Below are 18,093 nucleotides of genomic sequence, written 5' to 3' on the forward strand. Positions count from 1 at the left end.
ATACCCGACTCGGCTGGGATCCCAGCCCCGCTTCCTCATTGGTCCTCGCCGCGTCGCGCTCGCGGGTGGAAAACCACTTCCCACCTCCCATCCTGGCTCAAGGATGCGCTACCTCCCCCAAGCCCAGAGACCACACCAGTCCCAGACTCCTTAGCGGATCTCCCTTTTGGAGCCGGGGACCCATGGAATTAGCGACCTCCCTCCCTCTGCTCCCACGGCCTCAGGAACCCCCCACCCGAGGGTGGATGGGGGGCGTCACTGAGCACGATTCTCGATGCAACGATTCCTATGCAAGGGGCATTTTGAGTCCCCCCCATCCTTCCCTCGGACCCTAAACCCTGGTGAATCAGGGGTGAGGGGTGGGGCGGGTTTTGGTGGGGGCGGGGCAAAGGGCTAGGGGCTCCAGACACCAGGGTACGGGGTGGGGACTGATTATATTGCCAAAGGGTTCAACTTCTTTAACAAGCCCCCCCCCGTTTCCCCTGACCTTCATGAAAGCCGAAGGGGGCGGGGAAAGGGGGTGAGGGTCTTTTCCAAAGGGTACTGACCTCTTCCCAGCGTCTCCCCCTGCTCGCCAATCCGCCACACGTACCCAGCTTTTTAGTTCAGCTTTTCGAAATAACCACAATCATGATAAACTACAAAACGTGATTCTCCTCCCCTCCCACCCCATCCCCCAAGACAACAGTGTGGGATTCGGGGAGGGAGAGCGAGCGAGCTAAAGGGACTCTTTCCAAGTCCGGCTCCCCCTTTTCCCCCCGGCCGCCAGGGTGCCTGCACCTACACGCATGCGCTGCATGACGCGCCCCCCACACGCATGTCGCACCCCTCCTGCGCTCCGGGAACGCACGGACACGGGCCAGGGGGCGGGGCGATTGGGGAGGAATGAATGGCGGGGGGGTCTTCCTGAGCTCCGAGCTCCGCGGCTCACCCTCCCCAACACACACACACAGCAATAAGTTTCTCTCACTCAAATGTGGGCGGGGCGGGCCTAGCCTGTCGCTGGGTGGGGGGAGTGGCGAGGGGGCGCTCTCAGGGATGGGGGCGGGGTTCGGAGTCAGTGTGGGGAGGGGAGGTCTGCAAAACGTCCAACTTTGGTGCTAATGGCGGGTCTTCTCAGCCCACCTGCAGGGCAGGGAGGGAGGGGTCGGCACGGCCCCTTCCCCAAGCCTCCCCCACGCCCACCCTGGGTGCATGAACCGCCCAATGCAGAAGCTGCCGCATGTCACCCCCCTCTCCCCAAAGAAAAAGTGTCATGCCCCCTTCCCACCCACCCTCATTCCCCACCAAAATAAAAGTTCCTTTTCATTTAAAAATTGCCTCCCGTGTGCCTGCTGGGAAAGTGTCCTGATTGCGGCTGGGGCGCACAGAGGGATTGGGACTTAGAGTGTGGCCCTATTGATGGGCACGGTGGCTCAGGCCAGTAGTCCCAGCATTTTGGGAGGCCAAGGATGCAGGAAGATTGCTTGAGGCCAGGAGTTCAAGACCAGCCTGGGAAACAGAGAGAGACCCTGTCTTTACAAAAAATAAGATAAAATTAGCCAGGTGTGGTGGCATCTGTAGTCCCAGCTGCTCAGGAGGCTGAGGTGAGAGAATCGCTTGAGCCTGGGAGGTTGAGGGGTGAACCATGACTGTGCCACTGCACTACAGTCTGGATGACAGAGTGAGACCCTATCTCAGTTTTTTTAAAAAGGGGAGGATGGGCTTTGGTGGTCCTGATATCCTCTCAATGACTTGCACCTTTTTTAGGGCAAGCACCTGCTTCAGTTTCCCTGATGGTAAAAATGGAGATCAACACCTCTAACTGAAAAGTCACTGAGGGCTGGGCATGGTGGCTCAAGCCTGTAATCCCAGCACTCTGGGAGGCTGAGGAGGGCAGATCACCTGAGGTCAGGAGTTCGAGACCAACCTGGCCAACACGGTGAAACCCTGACTCCACTAAAAATACAGAAATTAGCTGGACGCGGTGGCAGGTGCCTGTAATCCCAGCTATTTGGGAGGCTGAGGCAGGAGAATCACCTGAATCCAGGAAGCAGAGGTTGCAGTGAGCCGAGATGGTGCCACTGCACTCCAGCCTGGGGACAGAGTGAGACTCCGTCTCAAAAAATAAAAGTCACTGAGGACTCAGTCTGAGTAACACAAGCCCCTACACGAGGGTGCCTAGTTCCTAGTGGGGGTGGGGACAGACCTGGGTCTCCACGGTGGGGTCAGGGGCTGAGGGCTCAGGCTCCATATGTGCTAACTCTGAGGCCAGACTGTCCAGGTTCAAACTGTTTCAACTTCTTAGTAGCTGTGTGTCCCTGGGCAAGTCACTCAGCCTCTCTGAGCCTGTTTCCACCACTCTAAAAGAGTGGGAGGGGCGTCACTTAGTCATTCAGCAAATATTGAATGAATGCCTGCTGCGTGCCAGGCACTGTTCTAGGCACCAGAGTGCAATGAAATCTCGACCTGCAGTGCTGTGCTAAGGGTTACGACAAACATTGCGGGCTCAGCACAGCACCCAGCACAAAACGACCATGGTTGTCCTTTCGTTTGGTTTTGCTTTTGAGACGGGATCTCACTGTCACCCATGCTACAGTGCGGTGGTGCAATCACAGCTCACCGCAGCCTCCACCCCTGGGCTCAGGTGATCCTCCCACCTCAGCCTCCCAAAGCACCGGGATCGCAGGTGTGAGCCACTGCAGCAAGCCTGTCACTTATTCTGCAAACACTTGAGAGCTGGCCCAAGTTCAACAGTGCTTCTGGCAGTCCCTGAGGCGTGGCATGTGGGCTGCACTCAGACTGTTCCCTCATCTGTACAGTGGAGGGAATGTTTCCATTGTACATCGGGGTGAGGAGGAAAGGAGTTATGAAGTGCCTGGTCCCCAGGAGGCCCCTGTACACCCACGCACTGTGATTGAAACCAGCAGGCTGCCTGACCTGCTGCCCCAGCAGTCTGAAGCAGCGCGTGCCCATCCTGCCCCATCAGAGGCCCCCTGCAGGAACACACACAGCCACACAGATGGTCCAGTCGGAGGTTGGAGTTTATTTCCGCCAGAGCCTGGAGGCTGGGAGGGTAAAGGACACTCCTTCAGCCCCGGAGGGAAGCTCCAAACCGTCAGAGCAACCAGAAGGGAGGGCAGAGCATGGGCCGCAGCAGAAGTGAGAGGGGTCCCCTCGTCCTGTCCCTTTGCGAGGGTTCAAGGCTGGTGGAGGCCTGGGGCTTCTGACACTCAGGAGTTCAGGGGTGGAGGCAGGAATGGGGGAAGGAGAGTGGCCACACAGAGAGAAAGTGAGAGTGAGACTCCTAGAAAGATGCACAGAGAGACCCTCAGAGAGGCCAAGAAAGATGGTGAGAGAGGAGGGAGGGAGAGGGAGAGGGAGAGGAGCAGAGGGAACGGGGAGCACTGGCCGAGGACGGTGGAGGAGCCGCCTCGCTCCCTCCCTAACACCTATAGATCAATAACGAGGGAAGCAGGGAGGACAGGGAGCTGATGGGAACCAGCCTGCCCACTGCACCCGGTCTCCTCCCAAGCAAGAGAGCTCCAGTCCTTGCCGCCCGCCTGCCCCGCTCCTCTGTGTTTAGGGGTCATCCTTTGATAGAGGTTGCAGGGGGCCCAGGTGGGGGTGACAAATGCCAGAGTGTGGCACTGTTTCCAAAGGACAGGAAGACAGAGGGCAGGGTTCCTGGGACAGGGGCCCGTGGGGGCCGGGGAGGAAGGGGGCTGTGCCCCATCTGTTAGTGCATCTGGGGACAGGGTAGGGTCACTGGGGGTGGGCTGATGGGGACCCCTCAGGCTCCGGGGATGGCCCAGACCCAGGCTCTGCTTCCTCCGCCTCCTCATCGGATGCCACGCCCTCCTCTAGTCGGAACACTTGCCGAACCGTGCGGGTGGTGAAGGTGAGGGGGCCGCGTCTGTGGAGGGGAGAGACCGGACAGGAATTGAAATGAGAGGGGAGAGAGAGGTGAGATCAGGAGAAATGGAGGGAGACAGGCAGAAGCGATGGGGGGCAGAGAGAGGTGAGGGACACAGAGAGAGGAGGAATGGACAGAAAGATGGTGGTGCATGGTGGGAAAGGAGGGCACGGAGGTGAGACAGGGAGAAACGGGTGTGGGAAGAAAGAAGTTCCCTGGATGTGGCTCTCCCCCAACACAGCCCCTGTTCCCGCAGCCCCACACCCCCACGGATCCCATGGCCCCGTCTTGCCGCCCCTGGCAAGGATTGCATCCCTGGGGTTTATGGAGTGCGGGTGCTGCCCACCCGTCAGGCTGCATCTGGGATGGCCGTACCGGAGCCGGTTCCTCAGTGTGGTCACTTCACGGTTCATGGACTCGGCTGACTCTGTGACATCTTCCAGCTCACGCTGCAGCCTCCGGCGGCCGGCCTGAGCCCGGGACGCCTCCTCCTCGGCCTCCTCCAGCTGCCGCTTCAGCTGCTTCACTCGAAGGTTTCCCTTCTCCAGCTTGGCGAGAGCAGGGGACCAGGTTCTATCTCCAGGTCCTGTCATCACTCACTGCCCCCAACAGCCACACTGCCCCATCGCTACTGCCCCGTCCCTACTGCCCCATCGCTACTGCCCCGTCCCTACTGCCCCGTCCCTACTGCCCCGTCGCTACTGCCCCATCCCTACTGCCCCATCGCTACTGCCCTGTCCCTACTGCCCCGTCGCTACTGCCCCGTCCCCACTGCCCCATCCCTACTGCCCCGTCCCTACTGCCCCATCTCTACTGCCCCGTCCCTACTGCCCCATCTCTACTGCCCCGTCCCTACTGCCCCATCTCTACTGCCCCGTCCTTACTGCCCCCTGACTCTCTCTGCCCCATGCCCTGCTCCCTCTGTGTTAGGCCTTATTCTTTTCCCCGAGAGCCCTCACACCAGCCTCCACCTGACCTCCGGGCTCTCCCCTCCAGGTTGTCTTCTACGTGGCCTCAGAGAGGTCTTTCTATACCCAGAGCTGACCCAGCCCCTCCTGCTCACAATCCTTTCATGACTCCCGAGCACCCTGGGACAAAATTCCGGCCCCTCAGCCCGGCGTTCCAGGCCCTGCAGGGTCTGTTTCTAGTCCATTTCTCCCTTCCCATAAACCCACCGACCAGGGATCCTTCACTGGGACCCTCCTCAGACCCCACCACCTCTCTCTTCAGGGAGACAGCATACATGATCTGACTTTATTTCTTATCATTCAGCCCCCTACCCAAATTTTCTGGAGTCGATGAGCTCCCATCACAAGAAGCAACCTGCAGGTGCTGGACTGGAAGTGAGTGCAAACACCATCCTGGCACTTGGCACATCAGCAGAGGGTTGGAATCAATGACTTTGCAATTAATAAATTCTGGCATCTAGGAAGGGCCCTCATAGGGAGCTGAGGCAGCCAAGGTGAGGGAAGAAGTTAAACGCTTTTTTTTTTTTTTAAATGGGGTTTTACCATGATGGCCAGGCTGGTCTTGAACTCCTGACCTCAGGTGATCCACCCACGTCGGCCTCCCAAAGTGCTAGGATTACAGGCGTGAGCCACCGCACCCAGCCAGAAGTTAAACTCTACCCAGAAGCTAGACCAGGACTAAAATAACAGCAGATGTTTATTTAGACCATAGGGGTCTACTTTTTGTTCTGAACTCACCAAGCTCATTTCTGTACTTCGGGCCTTTAGACTTGCTGCTCCCTCTGACTGGCTCTTCTTCACCCTTCAGATATCATTTTTTTTTTTTTTTTTAGATGGAGTCTTGCTCTGTCGCCCAGGCTAGAGTACAGTGGCAGGATCTCAGCTCACTGCAACCTCTGCCTCCCAGGTTCAAGTGATTCTTCTGCCTCAGCCTCCCAAGTAGCTGGGATTACAGGTGCCCGCCACTGTGCCTGTCTAATTTTTGTATTTTTAGTAGAGATGGGATTTCACCATGTTGACCAGGCTGGTCTCAAACTCCTGACCTTGTGATCCACCCACCTCAGCCTCCCAAAGTGCTGGGATTATAGCCATGAGCCACTGTGCCTGGCCCCTTCAGGTAAAAATTTAAATGTCACCTTCTCAGAGTTCTTCCTGATCCCCCGAGCTAAAGAAGATTCCCCATCCTCTGTGTCTTCCTCTCTCTTCACTTTTTTCTTGTCACAATCTGTAATTATCTGCTTGTTTACAGGTTGTTTTTTTTTTTTTTTTTTTTTTTTTTGAGACGGAGTTTCACTCTTGATACCCAGGCTGGAGTGCAATGGCGCGATCTCGGCTCACCGCAATCTCCGCCTCCTGGGTTCAGGCAATTCTCCTGCCTCAGCCTCCTGAGTAGCTGGGATTACAGGCACGCGCCACCGTGCCCAGCTAATTTTTTGTATTAGTAGAGACGGGGTTTCACCATGTTGACCAGGATGGTCTCGATCTCTTGACCTCGTGATCCACCCGCCTCGGCCTCCCAAAGTGCTGGGATTACAGGCTTGAGCCACCGCGCCCGGCCTGTTTACAGGTTTATTATGTCTCTTCCTATGCTGAAAACGTGAGCTCCATGAGGGCAGGGACTTCCTCGGTTTCATTCACATCCGTACCCCTAACAACTACCACAGTATCTGACACATAGCAGTGCTCAATAATTGTTTGTGGAATGAATGGTGAATGAAGCACAGCTGAGCTTTTAAGGGCCCTCTGTCCAGACAGACAGACCTGGGATCTGATCCAGGCTCTATCTCTGTGACTCTGAAGCAAAATATAACCTCTTAAAGTTTCAGTTTCCTCATCTGTGAAATGGGACTGCAAATGTGGGTTTTTTTAAAAGCAGTTGCTTGTGACACAGTAACTGCTTAGTAAGTAATCAAGAGCACTGGGGCTAGAGTGCTGAGCTTTGAATACTGACCCCACCTCTATTACTAGCTAAATAATTTTGAGCAAGTTACTTCACCTTTCTGTGCCTGTTTCCTCATCTAAACAAGATGGTAAGTAACGGTGCCTTCCTCCTATCATTCTGATAGAAATTAAACATACTAAACCTTATGCCTTTAGCACAGTGCCTGGTACACAGAAAGCACTCCATAAACATTATCTTCTGGAATTTTAGTCCTGCTCTAGCTCTGGGTAGGGTTTAACTTCTTCCATTGCCCTGGCTGCCTCAGCTCCCTACAGGGCCTTTTCTAGATGCCAGCATTTATGAATTGCAGACTCACTGATTCCAACCCTCTGCTGATGTGCCAGATACCAAGATGGTATCCGCACTCAGTTCTGTCCAGCACCTGCGAGTTGCTTCTTGTGATGGGAGCTCATTGCCTCCAGAGATGGCCTGTGCAATTTCTGAGTCAGTGGTCCCGCTCCCCGCTGCTTTCTAACGACGGCAGCTGCTCACCTGGTCCCGGAGCTGGTCAGCCCCCCTCCGCTCCTCCTCCACCTGGAGCACCACTTCTTTAAGCCGCTTCTCAGCTCTGCGCACCAGCTTCCCCGAGAGGATGCGCTCTCTGCAGACAGGGAGAAGGAGGAGTCGTAGTGGAGGGGTTCCACCTAGGATTCTGTCCCCATAGACTCAGCAGTGGCTGTCATCTTCTCGGATTGGCTTCTTCCCTCTTTCCTACCCCCTAACTGGTTCCCATTGTTTACCATGGCCAGACACTGACGCCCAGGATCCCTTCTCCCAGGAGTCCATGTCTTTGGCTTCTACGAGGGTACCTGGCATACCTGGCTCCTGTGATATTGTGACTTATAATAAGTATACGTTTGGTCCCATTCTGTTTCCAAAGAGAATCATTTACAAACTACAGTCTACTCTTTGGGCCCATTCATTTCCCCCTGAAAATCATTTCCTATTTCTCACAATTCAAAACATCCTTGGTGTCCCTCTCCCCTATGAAGAGGATGTTTAAGCCTCAACCATCTGGCCCTGTATAAAAAGTCTTACATTTTTTTTTTTTTTTTTTTTTTTTTGAGACAGAGTTTCGCTCTTGATACCCAGGCTGGAGCGCAATGGCGCGATCTCGGCTCACCGCAATCTCCGCCTCCTGGGTTCAGGCAATTCTCCTGCCTCAGCCTCCTAAGTCTTACATTTTATCTGGCTCCTGTGTTCAGGCACATTAATGCATTTGTATGCCTTTTATTTTGTTAATCTATTTCCTGTCAGTTTATTTCAGCAGGCTCAAATCCTCAGAGCGGGAGGGAACACTCTCTTTGCTCCTACCCCTGTCCTCCCCTGGATGTCCATAATATCTGGGGTGAAGTCCATGTGATAGGATGCCTAGCGATTGGTATTGCGTGACAGCCACACTGGATACAACAGCCCCAGATGTGCTCAGCACATGAGATAATGTACAGATGATGAATAGCAAGTCAGGCATCCTACATTAAATCCAATCCAATCTCAGCCTCGGTTTTTCTACATGTAAAACAGGATAACAATAGTTCTTCTCTCACAAGGATTATGTGACGTCATGCAGGTATACACAGGTAGTCCAGCACCTGACATACAGTAATCCTCAGTAAGTGGGAACTAGTAGTATTGTTGTAATTATTGTTGCTGAATAGTATTGAACAACAGGAAAATCTATCGTATTAGAAAAGTAAAAGGTATTAGGCTTAGTAATAAATATTGTCTTAGTTTTATTAGCACAGCAGTTCTCAACTAGGAACGTTATGGGGTGTTCTTGGTTGTTCCAGCAACTGGAGATGGAAACTCTTTCAGCTCCATACTACTGCTGCTTCCTGTCTCTGAACATGGATGTCTGTGGGTGTGGCACTTGGTGCAACTGCAGCCATTTTGTGACCATGAGGAAAGACTAAAAAAGCAACACAGATGTTGATCCAGAGCCCTACCATCTTTTGGCTGCCTAGCTCTAGACTTCTTATCACGTGAAGAAAAGACATTCCTTTTTGTGCTAGACTGATACAACAGATGGTACTAGTTCTCACCCCTTCCTGTATCAATATCCTTGGGAATATGACTTTGCAACTACTCCTATCAAACAGTCATATCTAGTTCCCCATTCTTTTGAATCTGAGCTGGCCGAGTGACCTGCTTTGGTTAATAGGATGTGGCAGAAGTCACATAGTACCAGCTCCAAGTGCAGGCCTCGAGGAGTCTTTAGCACTTTTCCTCGCTCTTAGAACCTTGACTCTGCCATATGAACAATCCTGGGCTAGCCTCCCGGAGGATGAGAGGCCACGTACGGCGGAGACACGTTAGCTTAGTTGTCCTAGGCAAGGTCTTAGACTTATGCAAGCCCAGCCATCACCATTCATGCTGTTCTTGACAATAAAAAAGTAAAAAAAAAAAAATGAAAGCCCAGTCAAGATTAGGAAATCCATCTAGCTGACCCTCAACTGAGCAAAGATGCATGAGTGAAGCCCACCAAGCCCAGGTCAGCAGAACTTACTTGCCAAAGACTCACAGGCAACAAGAAGTGGTTGTTGTTTTAAGCCACTAAGTTTTAGTGGTTTGTTATTTAGCTACAGCTAACTGACACATTATTATGTAAATCATCCTCTTACTGAGACTGCAGCTACTCGCAGCCCAAAGCACCCTAAAAGATATAGAAAATCGACAATCATTTAAATATTCACATACATTTACACACATTTTTGTTTTTGCTTTTTCTTTTTGTCTTATTTAGATGGAGTCTCACACTGTCACCTAGGATGGAGTGCAATGGTGTGATCTCAGCTCACTGCAACCTCCATCTCCCGAGTTCAAGCAATCCTCCCACCTCAGCCTCCCCAGTACCTGGGACTACAGGCACAAGCCACCACACCTGGCTAATTTTGGTATTTTTTGGTAGAGACAGGATTTCACCATGTTGGCCAGGCTGGTCTCAAACTCCTGCCTTCAAGTGATCTGCCTGTCTCAGCCTCCCAAAGTGTTGGGGTTATAGGTGTGAGCCACTGTGCCTGGCTGTTTTTTTTTTTTTCTTTTTTGAGACAAGGTCTTGCACTGCCACTCAGGCTGGAGTGCGGTGGTGTGATCACAGCTCACTATAGCCTTGAACTACTGGGCTTAAGCCATCCTCTCACCTCAGACTCTTGAGCAGCTGGGACTATGGGCACATGCTAAAACACCTAGATTTTGTGTGTGTGTGTGTGTGTGTGTGTGTATGTGTGTGTATGTGTGTGTTTTGAGATGAGGTCTTGTTATGTTGCCCAGACTAGATTTTTTTTCGTTTTTTGAGACAGAGTCTCACTCTGTCACCAGGCTGGAGTGCAGTGGTGCGATCTCGGCTCATGGCAACCTCCAAATCCCTGGTTCAAGCAATTCTCCTGCCTCAGCCTCTGGAGTAGCTGAGATTACAGGCACACAACACCATGCCGAGCTAATTTTTGTATTTTTAGAAGAGACAGGGTTTCACCATGTTGGCCAGGATGGTCTCGATCCCCTGACCTCATGATCCGCTCGCCTCGGCCTCCCAAAGTGCTGGGATTACAGGCATAAGCCACCGCGCCCGGCCAGCAGTCATTAATATTATGATGTCTTTTCAATGTTTCCAAAACAGGTGTTTGTAACACAGCCTCCTTCCTCTCACTGACCAGGATGTGGAGGTCGCCTTGCTCCTGTGGCCTCCGCTCCCACCTACCTGCTCTCTTGCTCTAGCTGCTCCTCAGCCTGGGCCAACTTAGACTCAAGGGCAGCAATGGTCATCTTCTGGCGGGCCCGGGCCCCAGCATCCTCCTCACCCAGGCGTCCCCGGAGCTCCTGGATCTGCCGTTCCAGCTGCTGCCGCCCGCTCTCTGCCTTGGCTGAGAAACTGCGCTCGGCTGACAGCTCTGAGGTCAGTGACTCTACCTGTAGCAGGTGGGGAAGGAAGGATGACATGGTGGAGTCTCAGAGGGAAGGTGGTAGGTAAATCCAGGCACCTCCACGAATTAAGCATGCTGACGATTGTCACACACACAGCACAGAGCCTGAGACATACTAAATACTCAACAAACGTTAGCTAGTATTTTTATTACTAGTTTATTGACTTATCACCGACAGCACTGCCAGCCCTGGGTTTTAACATTTTTGATAGCTTTCTGCTTATTTTAATAAGTTGATCGCAAACTTCTTTAAAGGTTATAAATTCTACTTCTGACTGTGAATGAGTCTATTCCAAGGGTTATCACACTTTTGTTTGCACCAGGATCATCTGGGGGAGCTTGTGAAAAAAATGCAGATGTCTGGGTCTCACCCTTCAGAGATTCTGACTCAGCAGGACCAAAGCGGAGTCTGGGAATCTGCATTTATAACAAGCGTCTCATGTGATTCAGATGGGAGTGATTAGCAGGAGCGTTTGGAGAAACACGGCCTCAATAAACAGTAGCTGCCACGTGGAAACTGTGTGAACACACCGCTAATAATAGTTCCCGTTTATTTATTCAGCTCGTACTCCGAGCGAGGCCTTCTTCTGGGGACATGGAAATGAGTCAGACCCAGTGTGATTCATACGTTATGTGACCCTCACAGGGACACAATGACTGGGTAATTTGAATATTCTCCTTTATGTGTTTAACTTAAAAAACATTTTTTTGAGACAGAGTTTTGCTCTGTTGCCCAGGCTGGAGCACAGCTGTTGCCCAGCTGGTGAAATCTGAGCTCACTGCAGCCTCAGCCTCCCAAGCGTAAGTGATCCTTCCACCTCAGCCTCCTGAGTCGCTGAGGTCACAGGCATGCACCATCACCCCTGCTAATTTTATTTTTATTTTACTTTATTTATTTATTTTGAGACCATGTCTTGCTCTGCCACCCAGGCTGGAGTGTAGTGGCATGATCTTGGCTCACTGCAACCTCCGCTTCCTGGGTTCAAGCGATTCTCTTGCCTCAGTCTCTCGAGTAGCTGGGATTATAGGCACCTGCCACCACACCTGGCTAATTTTTGTATTTTTTGTAGAGACTGCGTTTCACCATGTTGGCCAAGCTGCTCTCAAACTCCTGACCTCAGGTGATCTGCCTGCCTCAGCCTCCCAAAGTGCTGGGATTACAGGTGTGAGCCACCACACCTGGCCTCAGACTTTTTATTGTGAAATAAAATGGTGATAGAGAGAGCCAAACATTCATCAAATAAAGTCAGTAATAAATATTCTGCTAGTTTTATTAGCACAGTAATTATCAACGAAGAACATTATGGGGGTGTTCCTGATTATTCCAGCAGCTGGAGATGGGAACCCTTCCAGTCCCATGCTCCTGCGGCTTCTGTCTCTGAACGTGGATGTGTGTGGCTGTCATACCGCACAGGCATCATGAGTTAACAAAAGGCAAACATCACTGTCAGTAGCACCTTGGTCAAGAAATAGAACTCTGCCCTTCCAGAAGCCCTTTCACGTGCTCATCCTAATGCCAGCCCCTTCCTTCTCCCCAAATATAGCACGTTATCCTGACTTCTCAGGTTCTCACTTTATTTTTTTTTTTTTTGAGACGGAGTTTCGCTCTTGTTACCCAGGCTGGAGTGCAATGGCGCGATCTCGGCTCACCGCAACCTCCGCCTCCTGGGTTCAGGCAATTCTCCTGCCTCAGCCTCCCGAGTAGCTGGGACTACAGGCACGCACCACCGTGCCCAGCTAATTTTTGTATTTTTAGTAGAGACGGGGTTTCACCTTGTTGACCAGGATGGTCTCGATCTCTTGACCTCGTGATCCACCCACCTCGGCCTCCCAAAGTGCTGGGATTATAGGCGTGAGCCACCGCGTCCGGCGGAATCCTGCCCGTTTAAAAATGTAGATGCAAGTTTGTTTGTTTGTTTTCGAGACAGTGTCCCACTCTGTCACCCAGGGTGGAGTGCAGCCGTGCAATCTCAGCTCACTGCAAGTTCCGCCTCCTGGGTTTAAGCGATTCCCCTGCCTCAGCCTTCCAAGCAGCTGGGATTACAGGTGTCCACTATCACGCCCAACTATTTTTTTGTATTTTTAGTAGAGACGGGTTTCACCATGTTGGCTTGGCTGGTCTCGAACTCCTGACCTCAAGTGATCTACCTGCCTCGGTCTTCCAAATTGCTAGCATTCCAGGCATGAGCCACCACACCTGGCCAGATACATGTCTTTTAAGTCTCTCTATCTCTTTTTTTTCTTCATATGAGCTGTGGCTTTGTTGTAAGGTCTCTTCTAACCTATAGTTTCCTCCTCCATCCCTTTTATTTCTTTACAATACTTTTTTTTTTTTTTAGATGGAGTCTCGCTCTGACACGAGGCTGGAGTGCAGTGGCTCAATCTTGGCTCACTGTACCCTCTGCCTCCCGGTTGAAGTGATTCTTCCGCTTCAGTCTCCCGAGTAGCTGGGGCTACAAGCGCACACCGCTACTCCCGGCTAATGTTTTTTGTATTGTTAGTAGAGACGGGGTTTCACCATGTTGACCAGGATGGTCTCGATCTCTTGACCTCATGATCTGCCGGCCTCGGCCTCCCAAATGCTGGGATTACAGGTGTGAGCCACTGCGCCCGGCCCTTTTGTATTTTCTTGTAGAGATGGAGTTTCATGATGTGGCCAGAATGGTCTCAAACTCCTGACCTCAGGAGATCCACCCATCTCAGCCTCCCAAAGTGCTAGAATCACAGATGTGAGTCACTGCACCCAGCCTGTTTCTTACAATTTATCTGTTGAAGAATCTAGGCTGTTAGACTCGTAGAGTTCTGATCACACACTTATGGTCTAATTCAGCATTCATTTCTCTCTCCTCTATGTTTCCTGGAAACTGGCAGCTGGGTCCAGGGGTTTATTCTTTCTTTTTTGTTTGTTTTTTGTTTTCTTGAGACAGAGTCTTCTTGTCCAAACTGGAGTGCAGTGGCACAGTCACAGCTCACTGCAGCATCAGACTCCCAGGCTCAAGCGATTCTCCTGCCTCAGCCTCCTGGAACTACAGGTGCACACCATCATGCCCTGATAATTTTGTTGTTATTGTTTTCGGTGGGGACAGGGTCTCACTTTGTTGTCCTGGCTGGTCTTGAACTCTCGGTCTCAAGCAATCTACCTGCCTCAGCTTCCCGAAGTGCTGGGATTACAGGCATGAGCCACTGCACCTGATCTTTCTCTCTTACTTGTGAATTTTCAAGGGAATCTGTACCTGTGATATTGCTCTGTGTGTGTGTGTGTATGTGTGTGTAGGTGTGTGTATGTGTGTATAGGTGTGTATGTGTGTTTGTGTGTACGTGTGTATGTGTGTGTCTGTGTATGTGTGTGTATGTGTCTGTGTATGTGTGTGTATGTGTGTGTGATGTATGTGTATGAGTGTGTATGTGTATGTATATGTGTATGTGTGTGTATGTGTGTGTCTGTGTGTGTCTGTGTGTGTATATGTATATGTTGTGTGTTGGGTTTTGTCCATGGTTCCTTGCTCATGATTTTCATAGCCTTTGTTAGTGTAAACAGAACCTCTCTGTCTAATCTCCTCCTGCCCCCTCTTTCACCTGGGCAAGGCAGAAACTCTGATCTGACTGTGGATCACAGAACCCTCATTTCAGAGGGGAAGGAATACTGCATAGAGGAGCCAGGAAGAATCTGAACAGACAGGCCTTGCTGGGTTTAGACCATACCCTTTTTGTCCAATCACAATTCTACACAGTCGTTAATCATGCCCATCCAGTGACGCCTCCATAAAAGGCCCAAGAGGACAGGGTTTAAGAGCTTCTGGAAGGCTGAACACGTGTGGTGCCTGAAGGGCGGAACCCCCAGGAGGCACGGAAGATGCACGACCCCGCCCCCGTACCTTGCCCCAAGCATCTTTTCATCTGTATCCTCTGTAATATCCTTTATAATAAACCAGAAAAGTAAGTATTTTCCCTGAGTTCTGTGAGCTGCAAATTAATCCAAAGAGGGGGTTGTGGGAACTCCAACTTGAAGCTGGTTGGTCAGCAGTTCTGGTGGCCTGGGCCAAGTGCAGGGGTTTACACCTGTAATCCCAGCACTCTGGGAGGCCAAGGCAGACGGATGGCTTGAGGTCGGAAGTTCGAGACCAGCCTGACCAATATGGTGAAACCTTGTCCCTACTAAAAATCCAAAAAAAATTATCCGAGTATGGTGGCACACCCTGCAACCCCAGCTACTTGGGAGGCTGAAGCAGGAGAATCACTTGAACCTGGGAGGCAGAGGTTGCAGTGAGCTGAGATCGTGCCACTGCACTCCAGCCTGGGCTGTCACAGAGCAAGACTTCATCTCAAAAAAGGAAAAGACAAGACAAGACGTTCTGGTGGCCTGGACTTCGGACTGGTGCCCGGGGGCCGGCGGGGAGACGGTCCGCAGTCTGTGAGGTCTGACACTGCCTCCAGGTACACGCTGCTGGAGGTGAACTGGAGGACACCCTGCCGGCGTCGGCGGCAGATCCAACTGCCCACCTGGTGATGGGGAGAACCCCACTCCCTACATTTGGTCACCAGCGTCTTCTTCTGTGTTGATGAGTGTTGTGGCGTGAGAGCAGAAGAAAAATGGTTCAAGTATTTTCCAAATGGCGCCCTAAGCATCGTCCAAGGGTGTCTGCACTAGAGTGAACAGACTCCCATGCAAAATCCACGTCCACCCAGAACCTCGGAACGTGACCTTCATTGGAAATACGATCTTTGCAGTTGTAATTGATTAACATGAGGTCACACTGGATCAGGGTGGATCCCACCTCTGATATGGCTGGTGTCCTTTCAAGAGGAGATGAGGGCCAAGCACGGTCGCTCACGCCTGTAATCTCAGCACTTTGGGAGGCCGAGGCGTGCAGATTACCTGAGGTCACGAGTTTGAGACCACCCTGGTGAACATGGTGAAACCTTGTCTTTACTAAAAATACAAAAAAAATTAGCCAGATGTGGTGGCAGGCACCTGTAATCCCAGCTACTCAGGAGGTTGAGGCAGGAGAATCACTTGAACCCAGAGGTGGAGGCTGCAGTGAGCTGAGATCTGGCCATTGCACTCCAGCCTGCTCAGTCTCAAAAAAAAAAAAGAGGAGATGAGACAGAGATGCAAAGATGGGAAAATGCCTTGTAAAGTTGAAGGCAGAGATTGCAATGATGCACCTACAGGTGAAGAAACACCAGGGACTGCCAGCACCCACCGGAAGCTGGGGAGAGGCACGAACAAGAGGAATCAACCCGCCCACACCCTGATTTCAGACCTCTGGCCTCCAGGACCGCGAGAGAATACATTCCTGGCCGGGTGTGGTGACTCACACGTCATCTCAGCACTCTGGGAGGCCGAGGCGGCAAATCACCTGAGGTCAGGAGTTCGAGACCTACCTGGCCAACATGGTGAAACCCCGACTCTCTGAAAATACAAAAATTAGCCAGGCATGGTGGCGCATGCTTGTATTGGTGGCTGGTGCCTGTAGTCCCAGCTACTTGGGAGGTTGAGGCAGGAGAACCGCTTAAACCCGGGAGGCAGAGGTTACAGTCAGCCAAGATCGCGCCACTGCATTCCAGTCTGGGCAACAAAGAGAGACTCCATCTCAAAACAAAAAAAAGAGGAAAAGAAAAAGACAAAAAAAAAAGAGAGAGAGAGAGAGAGAGAGAATACATTCCTGTTGTTTTAGGTCACTGTTTGTGGGAACTCGTTATGGTGGCCCTAGGGAACTAACACAGCAACTAATTAATATTATTTAAAACGTCACTGTGAACTCATGAATTTAAACAGATTTCATGGGATTAAATCAGTTGCAATTTTCCTCGTTGAGGCTCAAGCTGTCCCACTCTGGGTCAGCAGGAGGCTCCTACACTGACTCCTAAGTGCTCTTGCCATGACTGCACCAGCTTTCCCGCTAATGGAGATCGCGAAATGCTCCGGGTTACTCTAGTTCACTGCCTGCTCCAGATCTGGAATCAGCGGTTTTGGAAGAAGCCCCAGTTTCTTTTCTTTTCTTTTTTTTTTTTTTGAGACAGGGTCTCACTCTGTTGCCCAGGCTGGAGTGGAGTGGTGCAATCTCAGCTCACTGCAGCCTCTGCCTCCTGGGCCCAGGCAATCCTCCTGCCTCAACCCTCAGAGTAGCTGGGGCCGCAGGCATGCGCCATCACACCCGGCTTATTTTATTTTCTGTAGAGACAAGTTCTTACTATGTTGCTCAGGCTGGTCTCAAACTCCTGGGCTCAAGCAATCCTCCCACCTCAGCCTCCCGAAGAGCTGGGATTACAGGTGTGAGCCACTGTGCCTGGCCAGCCCCAGTTTCTTTTAGAGGGAAACAGCATTTCCAAATCATAACGTGGACATAGGGATACTCATTGCTACTGGGTTGGCTGTTTCTAGGCCTTTTGGGTGGTCAGAGAGACTAGATCCTGTATAAACTACTCCCTCCTCTAGAGCATGTATTGGCCCATTCATTTGATTTATAATGAACACCAGCACTACTGTGTACCCAGCACCGTTTTAAGCACTGGGGATACAGCAGGGAACAAAACTAAGACACAACCATCTTGTTCTCAAGGCGCTCACAGTCTGTTCGGGAGACAGACGACAGACGAACAAGCAAATGCATGATATAATCTCTGATAACGGTCAGTGATGCAAAGGCAGTTAACGCGGAGAGAGTGGAAGGGATCTACGGGAGGGAGGCGGCTGCTTTACGCTGGTCGCCAGAGCTTTCCAGGAAGAGACAGCAAGTGCAAAGGCGATAAGGTGGGAGTACGCTCGGCATAGTCCAGCAAAGGTGAGGGAGCTGCTGTGGCGAGAGCAGCGAGCTAGGGTGGAGGGACTGGGGAGGTCTGAGTCAGCCGGGGACCAGGCTGTGTGGGACCTTGAGTAAGATTTTATTCTGAGTGAGATGGGAGCTGCCGCATCCTAGAATATGACTGTCTCTCCACTGGCCTGGGGTTTCCCCAAGGGCTAGGGTCTTAACTCTTCTCTGAGTCTCCAGCAATGCCAGGGTATGACCCAGGAGAGGCCTCAAGACATGACTTTAAACATTAATGAAGTAAACATCTCACATACCCCGTAAATATATACATCTATGTACCCACAGAAACTAAAAATAAAAAACTCCTGGCCAGGTGTGGTGGCTCACGCCTGTAATCACAGCACTTTGGGAGGCCTAGGTGGGCAGATCACTTGAGGTTGGGAGTTCGAGACCATCCTGACCAACATGGTGAAACCCCGTCTCTACTAAAAATACAAAAATTAGCCGGGGGTGGTGGCACACGCCTGTAGTCTCAGCTACTCGGGGGGCTGAGGCAGGAGAGTCACTTGAACCTGGGAGGCAGAGGTTGCAGTGAGCCGAGATCACGCCATTGCAC

The 18,093-nt window shown here is 51.6% G+C and overlaps 1 protein-coding gene across 1 annotated transcript in view; it reads right to left on the reverse strand.

Annotated features, from left to right (window-relative positions):
• Positions 1–3,005: 3,005 nt before the first annotated feature.
• MYH14 (myosin heavy chain 14) overlaps positions 3,006–18,093 on the reverse strand; it is a 107,118-nt gene continuing 92,030 nt past the window's right edge. The window contains exons 40-43 of the mRNA XM_064381017.1: positions 10,503–10,711; positions 7,298–7,406; positions 4,271–4,443; positions 3,006–3,895 (exon numbers count right to left, since the gene is read on the reverse strand). Coding sequence (XP_064237087.1) covers positions 3,745–3,895; positions 4,271–4,443; positions 7,298–7,406; positions 10,503–10,711 — 642 coding nt within the window. The 3' untranslated portion in view covers positions 3,006–3,744. The remainder of the gene's footprint in view (positions 3,896–4,270; positions 4,444–7,297; positions 7,407–10,502; positions 10,712–18,093) is intronic.

The sequence above is a fragment of the Aotus nancymaae genome, unplaced genomic scaffold (genome assembly GCF_030222135.1).
Source record: "Aotus nancymaae isolate 86718 unplaced genomic scaffold, 86718_ANA_hifiasm-v0.15.2.pri h1tg000028l, whole genome shotgun sequence".
In the NCBI taxonomy this organism is placed as follows: Eukaryota; Metazoa; Chordata; class Mammalia; order Primates; family Aotidae; genus Aotus; species Aotus nancymaae.